The 24120-nt window shown below is 42.7% G+C and overlaps 2 protein-coding genes across 2 annotated transcripts; both read left to right on the plus strand.

Moving 5' to 3' along the window:
- Positions 1 to 1553: 1553 nt before the first annotated feature.
- Positions 1554 to 14547, plus strand: TMEM30A (transmembrane protein 30A). Its single transcript, XM_040598362.1, has 7 exons — positions 1554 to 1939; positions 7446 to 7562; positions 8236 to 8343; positions 9415 to 9502; positions 9975 to 10118; positions 11763 to 11969; positions 12909 to 14547. Exons 1-7 carry the CDS (start codon positions 1670 to 1672, stop codon positions 13100 to 13102), a joined length of 1128 nt encoding a protein of 375 aa, XP_040454296.1. The 5' UTR covers positions 1554 to 1669; the 3' UTR covers positions 13103 to 14547.
- A 5604-nt stretch (positions 14548 to 20151) lies between these two features.
- On the plus strand, positions 20152 to 24078 carry LOC121090555 (cytochrome c oxidase subunit 7A2, mitochondrial). The gene is made up of 4 exons (XM_040599193.1): positions 20152 to 20278; positions 21524 to 21613; positions 22945 to 23029; positions 23863 to 24078. The coding sequence occupies exons 1-4, from the start codon at positions 20261 to 20263 to the stop codon at positions 23919 to 23921; spliced, it is 252 nt and encodes an 83-aa protein (XP_040455127.1). The 5' UTR covers positions 20152 to 20260; the 3' UTR covers positions 23922 to 24078.
- Positions 24079 to 24120: the final 42 nt, after the last annotated feature.

Genomic DNA, 24120 nt, shown 5'->3' on the forward strand with positions numbered 1-24120 from the left:
TGGATTTTCTACAGGGCTGTGGGAGTAGAAGTTATTATGGCTGAAGATGGTAATTGAAAACAAAAGATAATAAAGAAAAGGGTGATAATAGGGACAAATGGCTTAACCAGGGGGAACGACAGCAAAAGGTGGGGCCCACAAGATAGTGGAAAGCATACATCAGAAATGAGGTATAGCTTTAGCACAGGTGTCACAAGGTACGATTCATCTTTGAACACTCTATGAGTATTTAGGCACCAAATCCATTCTTGAATTTTAGATGCTGAAGCGTCCAGATTTCCTATGGCGTCTCTGAGAGGTCTGTCGAGTCCCCGCAAAGAGCAGCATTTGCACAAGTCATTTGCTCCCCCCAGTGGCTTTTGTTGATGCTTTCACTTCTTCAGAGAACTGAAAGGCATCATCTATTTTAGAGAAACTGTACCACAGGCAAGCTAAAAAGCCTTAGATTGAATTACATCTTATAAACTTTTTAATTAAATAGTTTTATTTTTTCCTAAAATCAAATAAATACATAGACACTTGGTGAAAGTGAGTGTTTGGCTACACTTTACATAGCAAGTCCTCACAAAACAGTTTTTAACGCAAATGCGCCAGTAAAACGAGAAACACGGTCTTCCAATGTTGCGCCGGCTTGAGCAATGCCTGATAAAGCAGGTATTCTGGGATACAAATACACGCTCCCACACTGCTTTCCAGGAGGTGGCTATTCAGTGAATTGAAGCCAGAGTAGTTCGTACGGGAAACAAAGTTAACTCTGACAGCACCATCCATACCGGCATTCCCTGCACCCCTCTTCACTCCCACCCCTCCAGACAACAGGGCAGGAACGTAGCGCAGAACCCCCCAGAAGTGATGGCCACACGAACGGCGTCATCCCCATAAGCTCTTACAGCTTTGCCGAGACTCCCTTTATGACAGCACCTGTACGGCGGCGCTGTTGCTGCCCCTATCTACGAGGGCAGGCGGCTTCGGTTCATTGCTCCATCCCTGACCCAGCGGACACTGCCGTTTTCAAGCCGCCCCCCGGCGCAGCGGCCAGCCGCGGGGCGGCAGCGCTCCCGCCCAGGCACGGAGCGCAGGTGACAAGGCCGCAGCACCGGGGCTCTTCTGCTGAGGCGGCCGCCACCCGCTCCGGTCCCGGGGCACGCGGAGGCCGTAAGGCCGCGGCGGGGACCCCTCCGTGACCACACAGGGCCGCGCCGCCCCCTCGGAGGGCCGCGGGGAGGCCAGGCCCCGGCGGCCGCACCGGGCCCTACGCCGCCGGAAGAGGCGGAGGCGGCTGCGGAGCGGCGCGGCGGGCCTAGGCCCCCTCAGCGGCACCGCCTCCTGCTCGTGCACCCTCTGGCCCCGCCCCCGCCCGGGCCCGCGGAGGCAGGCGAGGCGCGCATGCGCGGGGGGCCCTGCCCAGCGCCCGCCGCCCCCGGCTCTGCGCACGCGCAGCGTCCTCGCGGCCGCCCTCCGGCCCCGGGAGACGCGGCGGGCGGCTGGGAGCGCGTCAGCAGCCGCGCGCCCGGCGCCTCCCTCCTGCCGCGGCTGAGCGCGCAGGCGCGGCGGCCTCCGGTCACGTGCGGGGGGTGGCGGCCTGTGGGTGACGCGGAGCTGCGGGGGTCGCCGGCGGTGCCGGTGGCAGCGCGCGGCGCCGGGCGGCCGGGTGGGTCGGGTCGGCGCTATGGCCGTGAACTACAGCGCGAAGGAGGAGGCGGACGGGCACCCCTCGGGCGGCGTCGGCGTGCCGGGCGGCGGGGCGGTGGGCGGCGGCGGCGGGGCCGTGAAGACCCGCAAGCCCGATAACACGGCGTTCAAGCAGCAGCGGCTGCCGGCCTGGCAGCCCATCCTGACGGCGGGCACGGTGCTGCCGGCCTTCTTCATCATCGGCCTCATCTTCATCCCCATCGGCATCGGCATCTTCGTCACCTCCAACAACATCCGCGAGTACGAGGTGCGCGGGGGCCCACACACACACACAGGCGCCCGCGGGTTCCTCCCGCCGGCGGGGCGGGGGGCAGTGGCGGCCGGTGGGTGCTCGGGAAACCCCGCTCGGGGGCGCCGGGCCCGGCCGGGGGCGGTGGCAGGGGCCGCCCGCCCGCCGCGGCCTGCGCCTCCTTCCGAGACCCGGCGCCGCTCGGCGGGAGGTGCGGTGGGTTACGCGGTGCCGGAGGAGCTGCCGCCTCGCCCCGGCGCTTCCCATCCGGTGTAACGTTGGTGCGTTTCAACCGCCCACCCGCGAGTTACGCTGAGTAGACCCTGAGCTTGCAGAGTATCCTCCTCGTAGCTTGTAGGCCTCCTCTCAGCCTTGCCAGCCCCTCCTGAGAGAACTTCCAGGGCAGGGAACGCCGGTATTTGGTTAACGCTGCCCAGTGCAAGTGGTGGTCCCAGTAGCGCAGAAGGTCTGCGCATCGCCCTTGAGATAGCTTGTGGCAGTGGATTGTATTTCTTTAAATGTCCAGAGTAATTGTAGTTTCAGGATGAAAGTCTGCGGTGTATACATTGCTGTAATTCTTATGTGCACTAGTGATTCAACATTTTAAACGCCTTACGGGATACCAGGGTGTCCCGAGTAAACATAGAAACAAGAGGTCGAAGAGTATGGCTTTTTCTGAAAATCCTAGACTTAATTATTTACTTCTTATGGGTAATCACACCACTGCTGTGAAAACTCACAGAACATTAACTGAAAACTAAGCTGTATATCACACTTAGGACCACTTGATAACAGAATCACTGTGTTGTAAGGAACAACCCAAAAAGATTAGGGGCAGCCTCAAAAAGCCTATTGATGGCTATGATCAGTGAGGTAATGCGACTAAGACTGATTGTAGGAAAAAACATGCGTAATCATTTGTTGGATTGATGTTTGGAGAATATGAATTTTTGTGGATCAAATCAGAGTAAGCTGTCACTTGCAGATAAGTCGTGTTCAAGACAGTGGCTTGGCTAGTGGTAGCAGTGAGGCAATGAAGCCCAGTTAAAGAAAGAAATCCTGAGGTAGACAGTGAATGGTATTATATTATCACATTTCTGTTAAAATGCAAACAATGTCATAATAAATCAAACTTAAGGTTTGCTTTCCTTTTAAGTGCTAAAATTCCAGTCAAGGAGAAAAGCAGAAGTGAAAAAAAACAAAGCTGAAGTGTATTTTGCAGTGACCAAATGTGGTATACAGGCATAGTTTTTGAAAAGCTTCTTGTGTTAAGGTTTGAGGGTATGTAGAACATCTGAAAATGGCTTCAGAAAATATTGCCAAGTTGTCATGGGCACGTAGACTTTTAAATTGTTGTGTTGTAGTCATATTTAAGGTAACCACAATTGTGTGTTCAACAGGAAACTCAATGGGGAGAAGTAAAAAAACTGTCCTTGCTAACTCTGATTTTTTGGCAATTGCATTTAAAATAGCCATTTCTATAGTAAAGAAATACAAAGTCTTAGATCATAATGATTGCAAGGTAAATATAACTAGATAAATATATATTTTTTTTTCCATTATGACTGGATTTGTGTTGATGTATAGCGACAGGTAATGCATCAGAGTTTCATGAGTCCAAGAATTTGTAAGCGACTTCTTGCTTGTGCCTGTATCACTACTGTATGCATATACCGAATTTTTAGATACCTTTGTTGCTTAGCAGCTCAGTCATATACTCCTGGTAAGTTCCAGTAGGAGCCAAAAACTAGCTGTTCCCACCTATTGTGCAGTATAGAAGTCCACGGGTGAGCTGGAAGCGTGACTGGGGCTCCCCTATACCATCAGATTGCATATAGAAAGCAGTAGTAGCCATTTATGTTTGTAAACCAGTTGACAGGTGCTGGCCTTCCACCAGTTCTAATGTCAAGATTGAAAAGGGTTTCATTTATTTGTTTGTTTTACTGTGTGGGTTCACTCTGGTATCATCCACCTCACGTGAAGCTCTCCCAGATCAGTTCATTAGGCTTTCGTGAGGACAGGAGGGACAGAGTTCTTTGACTTCTGAGGGTATGATCGGACAGTTGGGGTATGCAGGTAAGAATGGGGAAACTTGGGTTGTGTTCTCTGATCCTCATGCATGTTTTGTCGAGTGTTATAATGCAGAAATTCTGCAAGTAAGATTATAATTCTAAAGGTGACAGAGTGGGGTTTTTTTTTTGAGGAAAAAAAAAAGGTTTAAATCAAAAAAGGTTTTATAGTTGCAGCCATGAAAACAGGTGAAGGGTTTTACAGACCAGCATTTGGGCTCTGAACGCCAGTGAGGGATGCAGTTTAAGACTCTGCTATCACTTACATGCTTAGCTGAAATACGTACCTGCTTAATATGCTGGCTTTTGTTAGTAATTGCCAAATGTTATTCACAAATAGCTGTAAATTTGGCTCCGGGAGACAAGACATCTAAAAGCTAGGTGCAGTGACTAAGCTCTTTTAAAAATGCAATTGGAGGAGGAAGTGGAGGTGGTTATTTACACCTACCTCCTAGTCAATAGCATACTTCTCTGTGTGAATGCGTGTATATATACAGATGTATATAGCTGCCTGTAAACTTAGTATATTGAAATTGAATGGGATGTATAATTTATGCCCCTGAAATACGTGTTCATGTACAGTTCAAATCACTGTTCCCTGGAACTGGATATTGCAGCCATTAGTGTGTCTGTGGACTGTGCTGTTCTCTTGCAGGCGCGAGGACTGAGCAGCAAAATGTAGCGATTCCATTGATCTCCTTTATAAGCTCACTTGAATTCAAATGTGGAACATTTCCAACAGCTTTAGTATACTAGAGTTACAGATTTTTTGCATTGTTTTTTCTCTCATATTGTCTTGCTATTTCAAAGGGTATAAGCAGCCATTTATCTTGGGTCTATCATTAAAACAGTTCATTTGGGTGGAAGGTGACTAGCAGTTGTATAAACATGTCTTTTTGTACTGTTACTAAGGATGAAAGAGTTCTGTATTTCCTGGGGTTTAAATTTTATTTTTTTTTTAAAAAAGAGTGGATCAGCAGCATTGACAGAGTATATTAATATGTGATAAAAATTCAGGAATATCCAAAATATTAATTGTGTAGGAAAGAGATCTTTGTGCTGTGACTGCTGCTGTGAAATCCGTAATGATAGTTAAAAAGCAAGATAAACTTCAAGGCATGACTAGGAATGAAGAACTAGAAGAAAATAATTACTGTTGCATACATCTTCAATGTTGTGTGCAGTTCAGCTAGCCCTATTTCAAAAATAATACAAAACTTAATAAAAACTGCAGAGGGGGATAGCAAATAGGACCAGTTATAGGATAGCTTTTATACTGAAGTGGCTAAGCAGAGTAGGATAAATGTGTGACAGCATATGAAGTCTAAAAAATCATAAATGGTTTGGAGCATCTGTATGTGCGATAGTAATGTTATTTCTGTACTGCAGACATGTGAATCAGCTGAGAAAGATGTCAACAGCCTGAAAAGCTATTGGTGCTGGGTAATCTGGATATACCCATTGCCCTTAGATCAGGGGTTGTTGGGGAAGGGCTCACTCTGTGGGTTTGTCATGCTCAGCTGCTGGCTGATCCCTGGGGACAGAACGCTGGGTCAGATGGGTTCCTGCGTTGGACCCCAAAGTCAGTCCTTCAGATATGTCCTTCAGAGATGAAGACAGATACCTCTATCCCTTTAAGCTTTCTGTTGAATGTAACCTGTAAATGTGGATGCAGAAAAAACTACTTGTGTTGGTGGTTGCTCTACAGGAAAGCTCTTGAATAGTGGTGAAGCTGATAGCAGGGGTCAAAAGCATGATTCTGCTTCAATGTACATCAATTCCATGCTCCACAGAATTTAGTCAATTATATTTTTAAAAGTGAAGTCTTTAACTCTTTTGCAACCTTGGAGTATTTGAGTTCTTGATTGAAAATTTTCCACACTGGAGAACTAGCTCAAGATACAGAGGTTTAAGTTTTTTCTAAAGGAAATGCTTGCTAAAGCTTTCTTTAGCAGGAAAGGCCCCCCCTGCCCCCACCCCCGAGTTATCCTTGAACAAATGAGGTGCATTGTTTGTTGAGAGCAGTGGTGGTCTGTCTGCTGTAGCTAAACAGAGCTGTTCAGGACTGCTGCAGCACTGCTATTTCTAGATCTGCATAAACTCAATATCTTGTTCAGCAAAGGAAGCAAATATGATGTGATTCCCTTTCTCTTTGCCAGCTAATAGCTTCTGAAGCTGACTTGTTTTAGCTAGGCTTGTTAGGGTGTAGGTCTCATCTGTCAGAAAATTGGCAGCAGAGCAGATACTAATAAAAGTGCTGAAGGAAGCGTTGCAGCTTACTCTTAGTAGATATCAAAGAAATTACAGGAAGAGAGACCTTGAAGAAGACCCGGAGGAAAATAGGCTTCAGTTGTTCCCTGAACCTTGAAACCGTGTGCTTGTTTTAGCTAGCCTCAATACAGGTATTAGGGCAGATCATAAATCACTCTAATGCTTGATAATGTGTTTCACTATAAGCGTAAATCGGAGCAAACCATTTGCAGCAGCCTTTCACAAAACTACGTAGGTGTTGTAGTTTAAATGATACTGCTGTTAAACAGTTTGTTGCTATAACATGGTATGTATTGCAGCAGTCTGAGTCTAAATTCTCAATAGGAAGTTCATAGTAAGTGTAGAAATACAAGTTTATAGGCAGATGGAAGCTTTCTCCTGCTACGCTTGGAGCTAGCCTGCTGAGCCCAAGTTAATTATTTCCTGCCATTCACGTGCTAGAGCTCTATACATCAGGGAGCCACTGTGGTCAAGTGAGTTAGCTGGCTTGGGCCATAGGGTGAGCTCATGGCTGCTGAATATTATAAATACTGTCCAGGTAGCCTGTATGTACAGATTTCAAATACGGGCCTTTTTGAGTGGCATTGTTAAAGACAGATAATATTGTGTAAGCCAGATTAACACTGATCTTTCATGTCCATCTACTGGTATTTTACCATTTCTGGCAAAACAGTATTAGCATCTCCATTTTCCTATTTTAGGACAGTTCTTGGGCATTAAGTGATTTATTTTTTTTAAGCTTCTGACTAATTAGATAGCTAAAAATGGTCAGCAAAGCAAGTTTTCTAATGCAAACCTTTTTTATTAAATATCTAGACTTTTTGAAAATTTAACCTCTTTGGAAAGTGTGTAAAAGTTCAGATCTGCTTGTCATATAGTATGTGTTTGGAAGTGTCACATTTGTATTATCTGCTGCTTGTGTTTTGGTGGGTGTTTTTTGTTTTGTTTTGTTTTCCCTTGGCAGTAATGGAAAAATTGAATTTATTTGAGGCTGAAATGGAGCATATACACAGAATTACAAAATCCTTTAGGTTGGAAGGGACCTCTTGAGATCAAGTAGGCCTGAATGGGCTTTTGGTGTTGGAGTGTAATAAGATTGCAAAATAAATGCCATGTCAGCTTTCTGGCTTACCATTTTGCTTTACTCTCCCATTGTAAATTAATGATTTTTTTTTCTGTTATAGATTGACTATACAGGAACAGAACCTTCTAGTCCCTGCAACAAATGTTTAAATGTGTCCTGGGATAGCACAACACCGTGTACTTGCACCATCAATTTCACACTGGAACATTCATTTGAGGTATGCTACCCTGCACGCAAAGTGAAATTAGAAGAGTTTATATGGTTTATTTTATAATCAATAGGAAAGCTGTATCACTTAGGTCTTAATTGTATTTTTCTATTTTAAAGGATTATTTCTGGTTTTCCTATGAACTTGTATCTGATTTTTGTGTGCCTTTTCAGTAGCAGGGATGACATGGTTTTTCATGCCTCTGTTTATCTGGAAATGTACAACATTAAATGGAATGCTTGTGTTTTACACATTTAGATTTACCATATGTATCATAGCTGGCTGGTAGATCAGCTATTCCTACATGATGTCCAAAAACTCAGTTCAACTAAGGTTTTTTTAGTTTTAAAAACTAAAACTAAGTTTTAAGTATAACAAAACTTAGATATGTGCTTTCTGACAGATTAGAGGCAAATAATGAGGCTTATATTCCTAAGGAACAAGGTAGGTGTGGGGATTAGTGCTGGTAAATTATCATTTTGATCCTTCATGGCATGTTTATACTGTTTGACTTCAGGATGCCAGCTTGTGTTAGGATAGTACTCTTACGTACTCAGTGTGAAGAAGGGATTGAGGCTCCTACTTTATGAATGTTGCTGTAAAGTAAACATGAAGTTTAAGTGGTTAAAATTTAAGCTTTGTGTGAATGAAAGCCTCTCTTGTCCCATCTTGCTTCTTGTAGAGCAATGTATTCATGTATTACGGACTTTCCAACTTCTATCAAAACCATCGTCGTTATGTGAAATCTCGAGATGACAGCCAACTAAATGGAGATAACAGTTCCCTACTTGTAGGTATTAATGGTTGGATATTAATAAGTAATTAATTTCCGACTATTGCATAAATCACCACGTAGCAGAGTATTTAGTTTAATGATAATGAGGTACTAGAGTTTTTGCACAACAGAAGACAACCATAAGGAATTTGTATTTTGTTTATAGAAAATAACTGTAAAATTTCATGTCATTTCATTAAGCAGACAGCAATGCAGTACTTCAATCACTTCTCAAATTTAAATAGTTTTAAACTGTCTTGTTATGTTCAGTCAGTAATATCTATCTGTATCTGTTCCGTCTGAAGCTTTTGTTTTTAGTATAATATTTGGCTACTTAGCAGTTGGTTTGGATATTGCAGTTCAGTGCATCCCTTTTTGTAGACTCTGGTTCATTATTGAACATCAGCAATATTGGAAAATATCAGTACTGTGGTTTCTGTTCAAGGCACTGTATAATGTTTAGGGCCAGACCTTTCCTTTACCCAGTTTTTATGAGGCATGGAAATACAGTTGGGTGTTCTGTTTCAGCAAGAATGATTTTTCCCTTTTTATCTGTAAACTTTAAAAAAAAAAGGGGAGAGTTTCAGGAGGCTACACCTGATCACTGACACAGGCTTTTGGGGGCCTTTTTCTGCTTGCATTTTTGGCATGCTATTGGGAGTCCTTGCAACCTTTTGCATTTTGTTACGCTTGGTTTCTTAGAATCTTATTTTCTGTAACACTGATGCATACTTAAAACCCCCTTTAAGAAAAGAATACTTGGGTACTTCATGCTGGAAAACTGTTTCTATTAAAAGATAAAAGAAAAAAGTTATAATAGCATCCAAGAAAAAACTTGGTTTTAGTATGAACATGATGAGATTCTGACTTTGTGTTTTATTTAGATTTTATTCCTGTTTGTAAAAGAAAAATCAATCATGATAACTGGTATTGAATGCTGAAGTATTTGTAAATAACCTGACTTGTGAAAAGATTACTTTGTGGTACATATTAAGATGTGCACATTATTGAGGTACTGTAGTAAAAAACAAGTCAGTTAAATCAGCTAGCAGAGACTCATCTGCCTTTTTTCTTTCTAACTATCAGAATCCAAGTAAGGAATGTGAGCCTTACCGCACAAATGAGGACAAACCCATTGCTCCTTGTGGAGCTATAGCCAACAGTATGTTTAATGGTATGGTAACACTTTTACATTATCACTTGGGTGTTTATGTGATCTAGTGTATGTTTTGTGTTGTGTTGCAAATTATTCTGAATAAAGACATCATGGGGTTTTTTGTTCTGCTTTAATATTTTCATTGTTCAGAATAAAATAAATGTCTTGTACTGCTGTTGCTTTTTTCAAAATTGTTATGAGAATTAATGTAATCTGATAGAATACAAAGGATGAAAATGCCTGTTTTGAGAAGCTGTTACTGCAATGGAGTAGAAACACAGATATCATATATGGATAATATGCTGCTATCTAATAATATTCATTGATTCTTGCAGAACAGCTTGTGATTGTGGCAGGCAGATAATAAATGCCTTGTCCGTTTTTTTGTTTTGTTTCGTTTCATCTGGAAGTAATTATTTCACTGCCTATTGGGATCATCTGTCTAATGAAAGTCTCTTCAGCTGGTTTTCTAATTTGATTTTCTCTTCAGACACATTGGAATTATACCGCATTGAGAATGACACAAGGACTCCTATTACTTTGATTAAAAAAGGCATTGCATGGTGGACAGATAAAAATGTAAAGTTCAGGAATCCTACAGGAGATGGAAATAACTTAACTGCGCTTTTTCAAGGTAAAAAAAAAAAAAAAAGTGAAATTTTAAGAATAACAAAACGCTTCATTCACATTTTGATTCCAGCGAGTTTTACCTGACTACATTTCACTGAACATGCTAATGTAAAATATTGTGGTTCTCTGAAGAAATCCAGGCTATGAACTACTCTGCTGTCTAGAAGGGTCATCTTTAAATAGTGAAAGCCGCAAATTTTATGTGAAAGTGTTGGGGTTTTACCTTTTTACCTTTAATGTAATCTTTTTTTTTTCTTTGCCTTGAATACTAAGAATACTAAGAAAAGTAATATGTGCACTGCTGTTGTGGCTTAACCCTCACTGGCAACTAAGCACCACGCAGCTGCTCATGTAACCATGCCCCCACCCAGTGGGACGGAGGGAGAATTGGAAGGCTAAAAGTGAGAAAACTCATAGGTTGATATAAAGACAGTGTAATAATTAAAAAAAAAACCCCAAACATTCTACAAAGAAACCCCAAACCACAAAAACAACAAATTGAGAGGACAACAAACCCCAAGAAAAACAAGCGATGCAAAAGAAAACAATTACTTAACATTGGCTAAGTCCCTGAGCAATGGCAGCTCCCTACCTACCTCTGTATGGTATGGAATAGCCCTTTGGTCAGCTGGGGTCAGCTGTTGTGGCTGCATCACCCCCAGCCTCTTGCGCGCTCCCAGCCTACGCGCTTGCAGGGCAGTCTGAGGAGCTGCTCGGTAATAAATAAAACATAAGTGTGTTATCAACACTGTTCTCATCACGAACCCAAAACACAGCAGGGTACAAGCCACTATGAAGAAATTTAACTCTATCCCAGCCAAAACCAGTACAGCCACTGTAATGCTTGGATTTAACTTGAAAAGTAATCCTGTGGTAGCTTCATCAAACTCTTCATATGGAGTTTTCATTTGAATGTTTCTACTGCTAGATTGTGCAATGTTTTCTAAAACACTGATTCTTTTTTTGTGGTTAAAGTGACTGATGTCTCATTTGTTATGTTAAATGCAGTTGGACAAATCAAAGTTTTCTTTGGCTTCTAATGTCTGAAAATAATCTTCCTCAGGGCTGTAAAGGGTGTGTGTGTTTATGCAAGGTATATAATAATTTCAGGTTTAACCTGATGTGGGTTTCTTGCTTAGTCACAGCCAAATTACGTGTTAACAATGCGATGCTACCCTTGGAAAATCAAGATACCTTACCCTAATACAGCATAGAATTGTATTTCAAATAAATTTAGCAAAAGCATTAGTATGGTGTTATCTAAAATATTGTATGTAATTTTATTTGCTTATGATCTAGGAAGTGGTGGTCAAATGAGTGAGCAGAGGAGCTGTCTCCTAATGGAGAACTATCTAACGAAGTATTGTTTTGACATGAGACTGCGAAGCATAGCTATATAAATGTGTTCAAACAAATGGACAGTGCTGTTATATAAATAAATAAAGCTGTTTATTTATATAAATTAAACTACTTAAGCTGCAAAATGAAGAATTCTTAAATAGCCCAGTGTCTTGCAGTAGTAGTGAGCCAGCCTGTCTGTTCATACTTTTTAGAAGCCAGTAATTTTTTTTTGTACTATTAGAATGAATTTTGATGGGCCAGTGTGTTACTTGGCCCTCTATTTGAAATACCATTTGTTTAATCCTAGGCACAACAAAACCTGTAAACTGGCCCAAGCCGGTGTATATGCTGGACTCGGAGCCTGACAACAATGGCTTTATTAACGAAGACTTCATTGTGTGGATGCGCACTGCTGCTCTACCAACGTTTCGCAAGCTGTATCGTCTCATTGAAAGGAAGGATAACTTACAGCCTACCTTACAGGCTGGAAAATATTCTTTGGATATTGCGTACAGTATCCTTTGAAAAACCTTTGGAAGTGGCTAAGAGCTTTAGCTGGCATGGGTATATGTATTTGTGCAAGTTCGAATTGAACTAACCTTTTTTCTTACCATCTCTAAAAAAAGATGGTATTGAGCTGTGGTTGAAAACTGGCAGTGGGAATTGGGTAGAGTATTACCATCTTTTACTTCTGTGCAAGTTTTTATAGAATTAGTAGTTTCATACTGAGAGGGAAATCAAATTGCTTGAGTGCTGTAAAGGAATTGAGAGAAGCGTAGGAAAAAGGAAAGAACAGAGGTAGTTGGTAGTCTAGAAATTTTAGAACTTTAACTTCAAGGTGCAATGACAATATGTAATCAAGGGCAGACTGACTTTGGAGGTCAGAAAAATGCTAGAGCTGTGGATCAGGTGGAGGTCTGTCATTCTGTTACGGACAAATTAAAGACTAGGTAGATGTGTAGGAGACTGGAGGAGGAGGGTTGTCATAGTTACCGAATTCTTAAAATTTGAAAGCACTTAATGATCATTTTTAAATAGCTACTGCGGTATTTTCCTTTGCTGCAAAATGGTGGGGAGTGCATATAAAACTGAGCATAAAGAAAAATGTTGTGCTATAATATAGCCAAGAATTAAAATTTAGACTTTTCTCATTTTATTGAAGCTGCTTTCAACGTGCCCTCCCCCCCCCCCCCCCCAAAAAAAAAAAGCCTTTATTCTTTGCTTAAAAAGAGATTAACATCTCCTAATGTGGCATTTGTCTTGGAGTAGCTAACAGTGCCCAGATTAGTCTTAACCTAAAAGATCAGCTTAATGTTGCATATTTGCACTTCCACTATTCAAAGGCAGCAGTTTATATTTGGAACCTGAGTGTAATGACCCAAAATTTTTATATGCCTGACTACGTAAAGGTAGATTTGGAAATGTGCTTCTTGTTTTCCTAAATATTTTTCAGATTATCCCGTACACAGTTTTGATGGACGGAAAAGAATGATCCTAAGCACCATCTCGTGGATGGGAGGCAAAAATCCCTTTCTGGGAATCGCTTACATCACTGTTGGGTCCATATGCTTCTTCTTAGGAGTTGTATTGCTGATTATCCATCACAAATACGGAAATCGAAACACTAGTGCAGACATTCCCAATTAATCTTGCATTCTGAAAAAAAATGTACTGCATGTGCATCAAGGCCAGTCCAGAATGGACCCAGTTTTTGAAAGATAAATCTCTGCTTCTGTCACTGCTGAGACTGGGTACATTATTTTTATCTAAAGCTCCCCTTTCCCATACTGTGGATTAACTCTTGAAAATGACGGGTATACAATTAGTTGTATTGGTTCTATCTCTTCTGCCTACGCCAGAAACAATTTTTCTGATATTTGCCGCTAACTGGGCAGGCCATATGATGCATATAGCTCCTGTTCCCTTGATGCATCTGCTGCTTGTTCATGTGCTGTGTAATGTTGGTATGATTCAGGACATACAGGTTGCGTGGAGAAAGACTGTTAGAAGATAACTGTAAAATGTTCACTTTCCAGAATTCAGGTATCAGTGCTGTTGAAAGAAAAAGTCAAGTCTTAAATATTTTTTCAATTTACTGTCTTGTGTGCATGGGCTTTTACATTTCTTGCTGAGATTTTAATATATTTATGTAAGTTGTTAAATATTTTTCCTGTGTCCTACCCACCTCTGTTTCATTAAATCCCTTAAGTGCTATGTAAATCTCAGCACTCTGGATTCTTCGTGTATTTACAATGTATGCGCCTGGCCAGTAAACTAGCATCCTATGAAGATACCAGAAAACTTATTTGTTGATTATCTGTGTGAGTCTCTTTTAAAGATTTTTCTAATTTGGGAAATGTTTGTTGCAGGTAGAATTTGCTTTTTTCGAATTTTCTTTGCTTTAAGTCATATCCAATACTAGTTTACCTATTGTGCTTGCTGATTTTGCTTTTTCTGAGCAGCTCCAAGCATTAATCAAGAAGAACCTACAATATTTTTTCCGTTCACAAATTTGGGTGAATTCCTTTTACTGGAGGAGCTTCCTAATTTTCTTGAGGCATATATATTCTGAGCAGGTTTTGTTATAAGGAATTGTCATACACTTTTTCCTTATTTGGAGTGAAAACAACATGAATTTTTTGCAGTGTTAAGATAGTAAACTATAGAAATTCAGAAGTTGAGATGGCAGTAACCTCTTTTCACTGAAACGCAGGTTGAGCTTGCTGTGAAACCTACTTTCAATATTGCAGTTAAAAGCAGTATGTGGGTTAGTGTCTTAAATTACAGATGGATCCACTTTTAGGTTAATTAAAAGTTAACTGTAACCTGTAAAATACTACATTTTGGTGACTTCTTTTTTTAGATGATGCACAGAAACTGTAATGTATATGGTGGAGATCACTTTATATGCAACTAGCTTGATAAAGTATTGAGTATATTAAAAAAGACCTAATAAATTCTGCAAACCATTTAATAAGAGATTCTATTTTGTGCTTGAACATACATTTATTTTAATTTGGATGAAAAGATACATTCTCATTAAGTCTGAATGCAGTTTAAGTGAGTTGTATTTCTGGGATTGCATATTTGTTAGAAAAAGTTGTTTATTCATGGTCCCGTAGCTTAATCTATACCAGCTTTAAACAACACCATTAATTTATCACATGAACACATGACTGTTCTTACTGAATTACTTGTGGAATCTTTTTCAGTTAGCAGTTGAAGTGTGTGGGTCTGTATAAGCTATGGAATGAGGCAACATTTCCAATGTGCTAGCTTTCTGTAACTCCGTAGAATAATTTGTTTGCATAGTAGAGTGTGGCAACACGGGGTGTTTTAAGTAGTCAACAGACTTTTAAGATTTTATTTACAGTGCTGTATCTAATGTTCCTGGAATTGTAGAATAAAGGTATGTACCTTTGTATGTTGCAAGGCAGAAAACTCACATAAAACGTTAAACTGGCTTTCATCTGTAGAGTAGCTGCTAGTCTACGATATAGTAAATGACTAAAAGGATGTCTTCCAATTACTGGTTATTAAAATATTTTGATTTTTAAACTTTGTGCTTGTCACTTGAAATACAAATATATTCTGCTTTGTTCAGAATCCCTGTCTTTTTCCAAGTAGGAAATGCTGCTTTTTGGCCTGTGTTCAAAATTAAAACCAAAGTATTTCTGTATCTTTACCTTAAAATATTTTTCGATGCCTTACTGTTGTTTTTTTTTTTTTCTACTGACTATACCTGTTAGTGCTTCTTTGAAGTTCTTAATGAAGTGCAGTGGGAGAGTTGATGTCTGATTTTTGTTACAATTAAGCTTTTTTTCTGAGAGCCTGTAGCAGTAAATACTGGTCAGGCAGTATGCCTGATGAACAGCATGCCTGAGGGAGTTTAAAATGCTTGTAAGAGCCTAAAATATTACGCGAGATTTGTAAACTCTTCCTTCACTCATGTTCATTTGTTGTGATGTCAAGTTGATAACTATGGAGATCTTGAATTTTCTGTTTCTTACAAGTTGCCCTTATGTCATGTGTTCAAAGATGAAACCACGGCATCCCTGTCTGACGCTTCAGGCAGTGTCACTGTCCCCCGTGTTCAGTGTCATGTTGAATTTGGATTTGACCACCTGTGACCAGGTTCTTCAGTGGCATCCTTCACAGGTATTCACTACCAGGGTTCAGGAGTACAAAGAGCCATGCCTCTGCTTTCTGAGTGCCCGTCAGGCACTTTCCAAGTCTTACCCAAAGGAAGCAGTGCCCAAAATGTGAGCGATTATAAGTTTTTTGGAGGCTGCTGCTGTATGAGGGTCTGCTTGTAAGAGGGAAACAACTCTTTCCTGGAGACAGCAATTTGGGAAACTAGGACATGTCCCTCTCTTAGGCAAGAGGTCTCTAAGAAAATTCTCTTGTGTGAGATCAAGTTCCTTCTGGTTTCTTGTAAAAATCTACATCCCTGTAACAAAGCAGGTTGTCACCTCAGGTGTATTTTTCTACCTGCACCAGGGTATTTAGGAGCTGTTGATTGTGCTTGGCTGAGTCAGAGGGAAGTTACCAGCTTGTAACTGGCGCGTGAAGGATCCTTCACAGCCTGTGCCTCCCAAGGTCACACTGGTACTGAAACTAGGTTCTCGGCAGCATGGTTTTGCTTTTAATTATGGATGTTAAACCTTGGAAGAATGCAAGCCTTGTCTTTTTTTTACAGAAATCTCCATGGGAGAAAAGGCCATAACAGTCTAGGGTCAAGTAACGTCTGCAAGCATGTGTACCTGCTTCAATCCATCAGGGTAATGAACGTGGCTGGCATTTGGGTTGGATTCACAGGAGGCATTACTGACTGCACTTGCTCTCAGATGCCTTACTTGCAGTGGGAAAATTTTTAAAAGAGTTTCAGTGTCTATAGATTGATAGATGTCCAAGACTGAGTTGAAGTCAGTGTCTGGTGGAAAAAGGTAACTGTCTAAAGTAGAATGTACCTACACTTTAAAAAAAAAAGAAAAAGTTACTGGTTGAAATGCAACCACTGAAGACAAAGGACAAGGCATAACCACAGAGTAATCTGGCAGCACTGCAAATGATTCTGATCTTCGAAGTTCCCGTGACAAGAATATGTTTCTGGTCTTGCCTGAAAATTTGTGAATCTACCCTTGGTACTACGTAAGTTGTTTTTTTTTTTTAATAAAAGTTCAATATTTGTATTACCTGGGGGTGTTCCCTGTAACTGAACTAATTAGCTATGATGAGTTAGAAATGAAGAGGGCAACAACACAAAGGCCTTCAGGAAGGTCTGCAATATCAATCTTAAAATCAAGCCCAGTCCCATGAAGGCTTTGTATTGACCTAGTCAGTAAGTTTAAAACAAACAAACCCAAACACAAAAAAAACCAACAGCCCCAAATGTTCCACATATCAGTACTTGCCTGTATTGAGCAGCCTGCCAAAACTTCACTTTTGAAGTAGGAGAAAAAATGTGAGAATCTAAGCCAGTTTTATTCCTGCTCTTTCTTAGCAACGTGGCCTGTTCGTGGAAGAGGCTGCTTCTAACTGTGAAAAAGAGGTCTGAGGTAGAAAGCCCAGTTGCAAAATGCTTTTTTTGTAGTGGTGGTAGTATTAAATTTTCCTCAGATCAGCAGAAGCACTTTTGTATAAAAATACCCTATGTTCTAGCTCATGGATTCTGTTCTGACCACACTGCCTTCTGTGCCTAAATGTGGTCTAATCTTACTTGGCAGTTTCAATTAAGACTAAAGTCCATTATGAAATGGCCCGATAAGAATTAGCAGATCCTTATATGACCTGAGTCTCAAATAAGAAACTATCTTCCTGTAAGCCTCCCATTCCAAATACGCTCAAAGCGTGTTTGAAAATAAAAGTAATACTGTTGGTTATTTGAGTTACACCAACTGCTGCTATGAAGTCTGAACTGGAAAATTATTTTTCTCATTTCCTGTTGGGAATGAAATAAGAGAAATAAAAGCATAGGTCAATAATTCATGAAGCTCAAGAAGTTTAAAAAATAATTGACAAAGCAGGTAGGAGTTCTTTCTCACTGAACCCTGATTTCAGATAAAGACATAAAGGAAGCAGTTCAAGCAAACTGCAGAGCAGAGTTATGTACAAGTGCAATTGAATTGGCACCTGAGGATTTGGCCCAAATTTTGCTAAATAAAATGGCAAGATGTTTTAAGTAGTGTTAGAGGGCCAGGGATTTAATTAATGACCTCATTAATTTGGTTATGAAAATGAAAGATTGGATTGTGATATTCTTGGAAGAAATGAAAATACGATTGTCTTCAGGCTCGCCTACTGAAGTCTGGAGTTACATGGTTGAAGTTAGTGTGTGCTTCACAATGGATGCTTGTAAACTTCAGAACAAATTGTTCTTTATGTCAGCAAGTTCTTTTAATGCAATTTTAGTGTATTCTACAACTCAAAAGTAACTTGGAAAGTGGTTACACTACCAGTACAGCATGTTGTCTCTCTTCATACACAATGTAGCTTTTAACTGGGTTAGTCAAGTATTTTGTTTGCAAGAAAAAAACAACCTGTGGGCAGGTGAGACTGAGGAGACTTAAAAAATTGTCATTTTCAGCTGTCATGCTGCACCAGATGTTTCCACTTCCACACCTGGATTGAGTGTTAACTCAGTTGTTTCTGTGATCTCTTCAGCAGGGTTCGCATACCCTTCTATTACTGGTTTAAGATGCAAAACATCTTTTTGTGATGAATACTTTTTAAGATGCAGATTAACAACCCTGTTTTTATTCTGGCTTTAAACAGAACTGTGTAACAGTAAGTTTTGATTAACAATTTTATTATTCTTCAATACAATAACATGCAAAAGTTACTCTGTCCAGTTAGGAAAAAGCAGTCCGTGAGTTTGCTTCTGGTGAAATAGCCTCACCCTGAAGCAGCAAGTTGCCATTTCTCTTTCCCTCAAGTTTTCATTTCTTCATAAATTAGTCAATTCACAAGACACCAGCTGTGCTTGCTCTGAGCAGTTATCTTGTAGCTTTGACTGGTACCTAACCCATGTGCCAAGCTTTAAGTATGGCCTGTCTGTTGTAAAGTGTATTTTGGGAGGCAATAGCCCTGAAGCTGAGATTCGGACATACCAGGAAATGGTCCACACGGTTGAAATTAAGCAATAATGATTTCTGTGGGCATTATGATCCTTTTACCAATATCTAAACACAACTAAGAGTATAAAAATCAGAACACAAATGTTATGCACTCATAAGATGAAAGATTGCAAGAAGAATGAATGGAAATCTATCTTGCAGTAGTAGTAATGTATTCTAAGTGCTATTCTGTAACAGCACTGCTTGAGTGTTTGAAAACTGTTAAATAACGCATCCAATTTCCTCCTTTGTTACAACACATCATATTTCTCCATGACTATGCTTTCTAAATGGTATTTTTAATATTCTGCTCAGCTAAGACTATACCTATAAATACTTCTTCATCTCTGCATTTTTAGTGTCTTTCTGGGGCAGCTCATCAGATTGACAAGTGCTGTGCTTTGAGATATGATCCTTGTTATTTCCATACTAGATCGAGCACTAATTTGCTGTGTTCGACGTGCATTATTCATCATGGGGTTTGGCACCAGTGCAAGAGCAGTGTAACACCAAAAACCCGAGTGCAGGGCCACTGCAGCGGAGCCGGGAAATAGCGTTCCTGACAGCATTGTATTGCAGCCTAAGGTTGAAGCACAAGGAGATGCAATTAGGGGGCTAGATCTGCAATGCAGGAAAAACTCCAGGCTTCTCAGAGCACCATCTTGAAGGGCAAATAGTTTCTTCCCTTAGAATCGAATAGGCTTGCATTTCAGACAAATCTGGCATTACTTCACTGCCTGTCACACAATCTTGTGAAACATGAAACTGGTTGGTTTGTTTTGCACGTGCAGAGTACTCAGCGTCCCTGCTGCTAATGGCGCTTGAGCCAGGGAGCGGGTGCACGGTTTAGTTCTGTTTTCCCAGCGCGCACTGGCTCAGGAAGGGGCAAGGGCCGCCCGGCTGGGTCAGCGCCCGGCCCTGCCGCCCCCGGAGCCGGCCAGCCGGGACGGCCCCTGCGGGCCCTGCCAGCCCGGCAGCTCTAACGAGAGGCGATCGCACAGCCCGTGCCGCCGCCCCGCGGGGTGCCGGTCTCACGGCTGTGCCCAGCCGCCCCTCAGGGCAGGGCAGCGGCCGGCAGCCGCGGGAGCCTGCGGCAACAGCGCCCGGCGTGCGCCGCGCAGAAACGGCTGAGCAGGGCCCGGGTCCTGCCCGGTGCTGCGGCCGCCGCCGCTCCGAGCCCCCTCCGCTCCTGGGGTGCGCGTGTGTGTCTGTGTCGCCTCTGCTTCCCGGGCCGCGACACCGGACAAACGTCCCATCGGGCCGAGGATGGGGCCGAACTCGCGCGGGGCCGGGGCGGGGCCGCCCTCTCTCACCCGCCCGGAGGCGGCTCCTGTGCAGCGGCCGCCTCCTGCTGCCCCCCCGCCTCACGGCGGGCACCCTTTTGCGCCGCGGGGCCGCCGGGCGACGTGTTTTGCTGGGGAAAGACCGTCGTGCGAGTGCGTGCCAGGGGGGCACGGCCCGCCCCGCATCGGCCCGGAGGCGGCCGCGGCGCGCTCCCGCAGCGGGCGGTGCCGGCTCCTCCCCCAGCCCCGGCGCGGCGGCGGGCGGGCGGTGGCGCTGTAGGCTCTGAGGCGGCGCTCTGGGCGCGCCGCGCCGCTGCCTCTGTGGTACCGTCGGTGAGGGCGGGGGAGCTGCTTCCGGCTTCCGGTGCCCTTGCTGCCGGCGGGAGGTGACGGGACCAAGAGCCGCGATGTGGCGGAACCTGCTGGTGAGGCCGCCGCGCCGGGCCGGGCTAAGGCGAGGCGGACCGGGCCGAGCTGCGGAGAGGAGTCCGCTGCCGCTGCGTCAGCTCGCCGCGGGGCTGCCGCTCCCGGGGCGCCGCGGGCAGCCGAGCCGGGCCAGTGGGGGGGGGTCCCCTCAGGGGCTGCCGGCGCCCGCCCCGGCTGCGGCACTCGGCCGCCCGGTGCCCCCCCCGCCGAGCGCTGACGCCGGGTGCTGCTGCTGAAGGGGCTGCTGGGGGGAAGTGCTACGTTTGAGGTCCTGGCCCACTCGCCCCACCTAGTGCTGAGCTTTAGGCGCCGGGAGGGCTGGGAGTTGGCGTCCGGGTGCCTCGGGTACGCTTAGTCCGTCTCTGAGGAGATAAATTTGATAGCGTGTTTATCTGGGGTGGGGAGGGGAAGGGAGGAGGCGAGGCGAAGCGAAGCGTGTGGTGCCGTTACCTGCAGCCAGCATCACCTGCTTGGCTGCCCTCTTGGCTGCGTTTTTAGCGCGGTAATTTCGCGGGGGAGGATCGGTGTTAGCAGCGTTGCTGGAAGAAGTCTGGCGGCAGCTCAGAGAGGCGCGGATGTTCTTAGCTTTGAGACCTGACACTTGAGCGCTCGGAAGAATTACAGATCATTGTTTTTGGTGGCCTGACCTGTGCTAACGAGCGCATACACGATCTGACTGTGGAAACAGATTCCAGCTTAGGACACAGCTGGGTGTCTTTAAACTCTATGTGTATGCAGGGGTGGGGTGTGCCTTCTCCCGTGCTGGATTATCTCCCGTGCTGGTGGCTAGTAGGTGAACTGTGGCTATGACAGAAGATCCTTATCTGCACAGACACGTTTGTCCTAAATATTATTGTCCCCATTGGTAGAGTTAATCACAGCAAATGGTGTCTAAAACTGAGGTCTAAGGGCCAGAGGTCGAGGTTTCCCCTAAAAGGATGCTAAATATGAAGGTCATGCTGCAGATCCATAAATCTGTTGAGCCCTTGTGAAAGTAATTTTCCTTAGTTTTTCCTTATTAGATAACCAATCAGTCAGGCCTTCACGTAGTCTGTTGAATGGATGGGCTGAATTAAAACCCAGTGGGTTTTGATGAGAAGGTTTGTTTGGTTTTTTTTAAAGACCTTCCTTTCTTCCTGTCCCTTCAGACTTCAATCTTAGTTTTAAAATAAACTTTCTATCCAGCGTGGATATAGCTGCAAAAAATTCACTATTTGTAAAACACTGTTTATCTTTTATTTCAGGGTCTTCGCCAAATTTCCCAGAGGACCATAAGCACTGCTTCACGCAGGCAGTTGGGAAATAGAGTTCCTGAGAAGCAGAAGCTTTTTCAGGTAATGAGTGAGCATTGATAGTAGAATAATGTTAGTAGAGTAACAGTGTTCTAGTAGATCTTAACTGCATACGTTTTTATTGCTAAAGAACTGGTGAAAGTCCTCTTTACATCTGAAGTGAGCTCTTGAAATCAGTTATTTTCTGCAGAGATTAAGAGTGTTTGTACATACATACTTGACTTGCAGGCCCTTTAGGGTTTTTTGCCTTGTGAAATGATTTGTACCCTGGTTTCTTATGAGTAGTAGGTACTGTACAAAGATAAAGATGAAGTATGTTCTAAGAACAAATGGAGAAAAACAACAAGTGAGAGGACAGAAGTACAGGGAAAAGTTAAACCTGCTATTTTACTGCTATATCCATAGATCATAGACGAGCCCCATAATTCTTAGTGAGGATGTGGTATTGTGGTACTTCTCAGTTATGAAAACAGTAAAGGTCTTAAGGGATTGGATTCAGTCCTAGAAAATTATAATTTCTGAATTACTCTCTTCCTGATTGATAGGGCCACCTCGTGAGAACTAGTCGTTCTTCAAATGCCAAAGCAGTGGATATTCAAGAGCATACTCCCAGCTGTCAGCTCTAACCTGGAACAGCAGCTTCATATGGAGGATAGAGTAGTCTGGGATTCAGCCATATGAAAGGGAAAACTATGTTAGAAGCCCTAGTTTAATAGTTTTTGTCTCTCGTTGCTTTCCTTTTCCGTGAAAGAGAAAGCCAGTCTTGTTGGGACACTGCCTAAAGGAGCACAGTGTTCATTGTGAGCCAAGGGGAAGCAGGAGGTTGGTGATGGGTGAGGTCAGAGATTCTGTTTCTGCTGGTGGACATCTCTAGGTTTATCTCTTCCTCTTCCCGTTTCTTTCTTGTGGGACAGCAAGTTAAGCGGGACTGGTGTCTTTGGAGTTTTACTTCAAGTGGAGCAAAACAATTTCCTGTGTGATACCAGGTGACAGTAGAGGCTCCTCCCCTTGTTGCTTCCTATAGCAGGGATTGACTATGCTGGAGACAGTCGGGAAGTTTCTAGGGATGGTAATCATATCCTGTGCACCCGAGGGGGCTGGCTACTGGTGTCAGAAGTGTTTAGGCATCTGCCAATCACTGCTTTAGAAATGAACGTGAGCATCATTTACTGTGCTTCCCTAGCGAGTGATCATCTGGTTACAGAATGAAAGCTTGAAAGAGAAAGCAGAGTCAAAATAAGATTCAGTGTCTTTTCGGAGTTGGGAAGATAATTTGGGGAGGTGATTCTTGTTCTGCATAATTCTAATTATATTAACACAATATTGCAGGAACTGTATTTAAATAATTCCTTTTTGTCACTTGTTTTCATTAGGAGGATAATGGCATCCCAGTGTATCTTAAAGGTGGTGTAATGGATTCTCTGTTGTATAGGCTCACCATGGGTCTTACAGCTTTTGGTAAGGCTAGTATTAAAATACTTACAGTTTGATACAATTTCCCGTTTGCTAATGTTAAAATACTTTTCCTTTGGTACAATTTCCAATATGAGTGGTGTTTCCTTTGTAAATTAGTCACACAGTTTGTTCAGTCTGTTCTTCAGAACATGCAAAATGCATGTGGAAAGGGGAAATTTATTTGTGCCTTCTCAAATGCAGCTTTTCAGATGGCTTTTTTCCCCCTGATTAATGGTACTATGGGCTGAATACTCCTTCAGAATTCATGTACAATGTTAGAGAAAACTAGAACTACTTACAAAGCTTATTCTGGAAAGGAGTAAACTGAAATTATAGCACATATGTATACCATTTTTGTCACTAGTCTGACTTTTTAGTGCTAGGTGATAATGTACTGAGGTTTCACATGTGGTGAAAAGTAGCAGAATATATCCAAGCTTCATGATACTGTATATATTTAACCTTTTTGTTGCTTGTTTCATAATTTTTTAATAGTCTCTAATTTAAATATGTTGATCTCATAAGAATAAATAGCCATTACTTTATGATCATCTGTGTAGGTTCCACAAACATGTCTCTCTCCTTCCCTCCCCACCCCCCTCTTTATTTTTATGCAGTCTATGGAGAGGTATTGAAGGATTTTTTTTCTCTAAAATAGAAATTGCCAAAAAACCCACACCAAAAATCATTTAGAGGTGGCTATGGAAATGTGTTGTGTCTGAATTGCAGCTGCTTGTTGTCAGTGTTTCTTCTGGAACAAACTGGGAAAGGAAAGCTGACTTGAAATGAACTCTTATTTACCATTCTGAAAATGTATTTTCTGTCTCTTAATTCAGGCACGGCTTATGTTGTTTACGAGCTGCTTGTTGCTTCAATGCCCAAGAAGCAGAAATGATTCCAGTTCTTGATGCCTCAGTGACCAGCATCTCTTCGTCCAATTCCATGCGACTATGGTGGCAGCTTATCCTTGTTGTAAGCAGCTGGCTTAATGCTTGGAATCATAATTTAATTGCAAAATATTAACTGCAATCAATAAAGCAGTTTCTATGTTGTGTTGTGGTGGTCTGGACTATATCGTGTTTTCCTGTGTGCGA

The sequence above is a fragment of the Falco naumanni genome, chromosome 6 (assembly GCF_017639655.2).
Source record: "Falco naumanni isolate bFalNau1 chromosome 6, bFalNau1.pat, whole genome shotgun sequence".
Lineage (NCBI taxonomy): Eukaryota > Metazoa > Chordata > Aves > Falconiformes > Falconidae > Falco > Falco naumanni.